The sequence below is a fragment of the Salvelinus sp. IW2-2015 genome, unplaced genomic scaffold (genome assembly GCF_002910315.2).
Source record: "Salvelinus sp. IW2-2015 unplaced genomic scaffold, ASM291031v2 Un_scaffold4004, whole genome shotgun sequence".
NCBI classification, from domain to species: domain Eukaryota; kingdom Metazoa; phylum Chordata; class Actinopteri; order Salmoniformes; family Salmonidae; genus Salvelinus; species Salvelinus sp. IW2-2015.
The window spans coordinates 8,315-13,056 of NW_019945276.1; the positions used below are offsets into that span (position 1 = coordinate 8,315).

The window sequence follows — 4,742 nt, forward strand, 5'->3', positions numbered from 1 at the left end:
TTCACACCCTGGCAGTCTTCAGGAGAAGTCTCTAAACCCTGGCAGTCTTCAGGAGAAGTGTCTCCACACCTGGCAGTCTTCAGGAGAGGAAGGTGTCTCCACACCCTGCAGTCTTCAGAGAAGATGTCTCACCACCCTGGCAGTCTCAGGAGAGTGTCTCCACACCCTGGCAGTCTTCAGGAGAATGTCTCCACACCCTGGCAGTCTTCAGAAGAAGTGTCTCCACACCCTGCAGTCTTCAGGAGAGTGTCTCCACACCCTGCATCTCAGGAGAAGTGTCTCCACACCCCTGGCAGTCTTCAGGAGAAGTGTCTCCACACCCTGGCAAGTCTTCAGGAGAGTGTCTCCACACCCTGGCAGTCTCAGGAGAAGTGTCTCCAACCCTGGCGGTCTTCAGGGCGAAGTTCTCCACACCCTTGGCAGTCTTCAGGAGAAGTGTCTCCACACCCTGGCAGGTCTTCAGAGAAGTGTCTCCACACCCTGGCAGTCTTCAGGAGAAGTGTCTCCACACCCTGGCAGTCTTCAGGAGAAGTGTCTCCACACCCTGGCAGTCTTCAGGCGAAGCGTCTGCAAACCCCCACATTCATGGCCTCCAGTAAGGACATCTGGTCATGTGGATGGTGGTCATAAACCTTCCTCCTCCACACAGAGACAGACTCCTCTATGGGGTTTAGGAAGGGGGAGTATGAAGGAAGCCCCTCTCACCTGTTGTTTTGCCGGAAAATCAACTGTTGAACTCTGGTTGGTTGCACCCTTAAAGCTGCCTCTCTCAAAGAGGCCCTTATCTCATCAGAGACCACCGCTCTTAGTCTTCCTCTCCTTTGTCCTCCAACGCATTCTCCCTCTCCCTGCCACTCTTCTTTCCCCACCAACCTGTCTTCCTTGATCCATTTTTCCAAACTAAATCATTCCAAAGCCGTCCTTTTTTGTCTGTTTGGTAAAAAGACTATAAACAGGACACTTGGGTAGGCTTTCAGCTGAAATTGCAATCAGCTGTGTTTGGAATGATTACTGTTTTTTGCAGTTGCTAACAAGCATTTACCTATATTTATGATACTTTTACTAAACTCTTAACACAGCAACACACCTACATCACACAATTAGCCAACGAGTTAATTTTCTGCTCAAAACCACATTTTGTTCATTAAATACCAACTCTACATTTCAAAATGCAACAAAAAAAAGACTTTCTCTACATACAGTAACTCTATCAAAACACGGCAAACCCGACTCAATATCTAATCATTCTGTCAAAACACTAGCTCATGTTTTCTATCCAAGAGGAACATATAGTCAATCATAGAACAACGACTTTTAAAATACTAACAGTTGATGTCATTACAAAAAACTGCATTACTTGCCATGTATCAGTTCTACCTGCAGACAATAGACAATATGACATCCCTTGTTTTATTATAATTCAGTTTCCTTTTACTGTAAACCACTCTACAGTTTTACTGTAAACCACTCTACATTTTACTGTAAACCACTCTACAGTTTTACTGTAAACCACTCTACATTTTACTGTAAACCACTCTACATTTTACTGTAAACCACTACATTTTACTGTAAACCACTCTACATTTTACTGTAAACCACTCTACAGTTTTACTGTAAACCACTCTACATTTTATTGTAAACCACTCTACAGTTTTACTGTAAACCACTCTACAGTTTTTGGGTTGAGTGTCGAATGTGTGCATTTTTTTGCAAAATACCATCTAAAAGTGAATGAGTCATCTTTACTTTATAGAATGACCAGTAGAAAAAAAAAGAAAGTGACAGAATTGCTGCAGTAAAAACCTGGATGTTTTGGTGCCTGAGTTCCTCGACCCGCTCACTGTTCTATTCAAAAGGAACTGTGTACAACTGTTTCATTCCAACTCTGTGTTCGGTCAGAGTCCGAGCCAATGGTAGTCAGGCTGATGCTTTCCACACTGTGTAATACCAGGTTGTCCTCTACAATTCTGCTCTGAATTTCTCTCAGTTTTATGGGATTGTCAGCAATGACCAATCCTACAATGGCTCTTGGTCTTCACTGAGGAGCTTTCCCCTTCCCCCAGAGGGAGGAAGACGCTGCGTCCTTTAGAGGAACAACAATACAACATATGTATATGCATTGGGACTGGTGGCCTACAGTTACAGTGGGACATAGCAACAGTAATGATAGAAAAAGTCCTTGTGAAATGCATTACTTACCTGTTGGTTTGTTGAAAATTAAGGATAATGGAAGCCACGGCTGACTCTTTCACCAGCCTCTCTCAGTGATAGAACATGGTTTATCACATGGTCTATGACGCTGGCTCTTATTTCATCAGTGAAAACAGCTCTTACTCTCCTTTGAACACCACCACACATTCTTACTCCCCCTACTTCTCCTTCTCCCTTGTCCTGGTCCAACTACTCCTCTGCCTGGTCCAACTACTCCTCTCCCTAGTCCAACTACTCCTCTCCCTGGTCCAACTATTCCTCTGCCTGGTCCAACTACTCCTCTTGCCTGTCCAACTACTCCTCTCCCCTGGTTCCACCACTCCTCTGCCTGGTCCAACTACTCCTCTCCCTGGTCCAACTTACTCCTCTCCCTGGTCCAACTACTCCTCCCTGGTCCAACTACTCCTTCCCCTGTCCAACTACTCCTCTCCCTGGTCCAACTACTCCTCTCCCTGGTCCAACTACTCCTTCCCTGTCCACACTCCTCTCCTGTCCAACTTCTCCTCTCCCTGGTCCAACTACTCCTCTCCCTGGTCCAACTACCTCCTCTCCCTGGTCCCAACTACTCCTCTCCCTAGTCCAACTACTCCTCTCCCTGGTCCAACTATTCCTCTGCCTGGTCCAACTACTCTCTCCCTAGTCCACACTCCTCTCCCTGTCCAACTTTCCTCTCCTGGTCCAACTAATTCCTCTGCCTGGTCCAACTACTCCTCTCCCTGGTCCAACCACTCCTCTGCTGGTCCAACTACTCCTCCTGTCCAACTACTCTCTCCCTGGTCCAACTACTCCTCTCCCTGGTCCAACTACTCCTCCCCTGGTCCAACTTCTCCTCTCCCTGGTCCAACTACTCCTCTCCCTGGTCCAAACTACTCCTCTCCCTGGTCCAACTACTCCTCTCCCTGGTCCAACTACTCCTCTCCCTGGTCCAACTACTCCTCTCCCTGGTCCAACTATCCCTCCTGCAACTATTCCTCTGCCTGGTCCAACTACTCCTCTCCCTGTCCAACTACTCCTCTCCCTGGCCAACTACTCCTCTCCCTGGTCCAACTACTCCTCTCCCTGGTCCAACTACTCCTCGCCTGGTCCAGCTACTCTCTCCCTGGTCCAACTACTCCTCTCCCTGGTCCAACTACTCCTCTCCCTGGTCCAACTACTCCTCTCCCTGGTCCAAACTACTCCTCTCCCCTGGTCCAACTACTCCTCTCCCTGTCCAACTACTCCTCTCCCTGGTCCAACTACCCCCCGTCCAACACTCCTCTCCCTGGTCCAACTACTCCTCTCCCTGGTCCAGCTACTCTCTCCCTGGTCCAACTCCTCCTCTCCCTGGTTCCAACTACTCCTCTCCCTGGTCCAATACTCCTCTCCCGGTCCAACTACTCCTCTCCCTGGTCCAACTACTCCTCTCCCTGAGTCCAACTACTCCTCTCCCTGGTCCAACACTCCTCTGCCTGGTCCAACTACTCCTCTCCCTGGTCCAACTACTCCTCTCCCTGGTCCAAACTACTCCTCTCCCTGGTCCAACTACTCCTCTCTGGTCCAACTACTCCTCTCCCTGGTCCAACTACTCCTCTCCCTGGTCCACACTACTCCCCTCCCTGGTCCAACTACTCCTCTCCCTGGTCCAAGCTACTCCTCTCCCTGTCCAACTACTCCTCTCCCTGGTCCAACTACTCCTCTCCCTGTCAGCTACTCCTCTCCCTGGTCCAACTACTCTCTCCTGTCAATACTCCGCTCCCTGGTCCAACTACTCCTCTCCCTGTCCAGCTACTCCTCTGCCTGGTCCACTACTCTTCTCCCTGTCCAACCACTCCTCTCCTCCGTCCAACTACTCCTCTCCCTGGTCCAACTACTCCTCTCCCCTGTCCAACTACTCCTCTCCCTGATCCAACTACTCCTCTCCCTGGTCCAACTACCTCCTTCCCTGGTCCAACTACTCCTCTCCCTGATCCAGCTACTCTCTCCCTGGTCCAGCTACTTCCTCTCCCTGATCCAACCACTCCTCTCCCTGGTCCAACTACTCATCTCCCTGGTCCAGCTACTCCTCTCCCTCTCAACTACTCCTCTCCCTGTCCAACTACCCTCTCCCTGGTCCAACTAACTTCCCCTCCCTGGTCCAACTACTCCTCTGCCCTGATCCACGACTCCTCTCCCTGGTCCAGCTACTCCTCTCCCTTGATCCAACTACTCCTCTCCCTGGTCCAACAACTCCTCTCCCTGGTCCAACTACCCCTCTCCCTGGTCCAACACCCTCTCCCTGGTCCAACACTTCTCTCCCTGGTCCAACTACTCCTCTCCCTGGTCCAACTACTCCTCTGCCTGGTCCAACTATCCTCTCCTGTCCAGCTACTCCTCTCGCCTGCACAGCCTACTCCTCTCCCTGGTCCAACTACTTCCTCTCCCTCTGGTCCAACTACTCCTCTCCCTGTCCAACTACTCCTCTCCCTGGTCCAAAACCTACTCCTCTCCCTGTTTCCAGCTACTCCTCTCCCTGGTCCAGCTTACTCCTCTCCCTGTCCAAAACTACTCCTCTC

The 4,742-nt window shown here is 50.3% G+C and overlaps 1 protein-coding gene across 1 annotated transcript in view; it reads left to right on the top strand.

Annotated features, from left to right (window-relative positions):
- Positions 1–15: 15 nt before the first annotated feature.
- LOC139026149 (uncharacterized protein DKFZp434B061-like) overlaps positions 16–4,742 on the top strand; it is a gene marked incomplete at its 5' end in the record, with an annotated part of 24,825 nt that continues 20,098 nt past the window's right edge. The window contains 2 exons of the mRNA XM_070441447.1: positions 16–172; positions 271–595. Coding sequence (XP_070297548.1) covers positions 16–172; positions 271–595 — 482 coding nt within the window. The remainder of the gene's footprint in view (positions 173–270; positions 596–4,742) is intronic.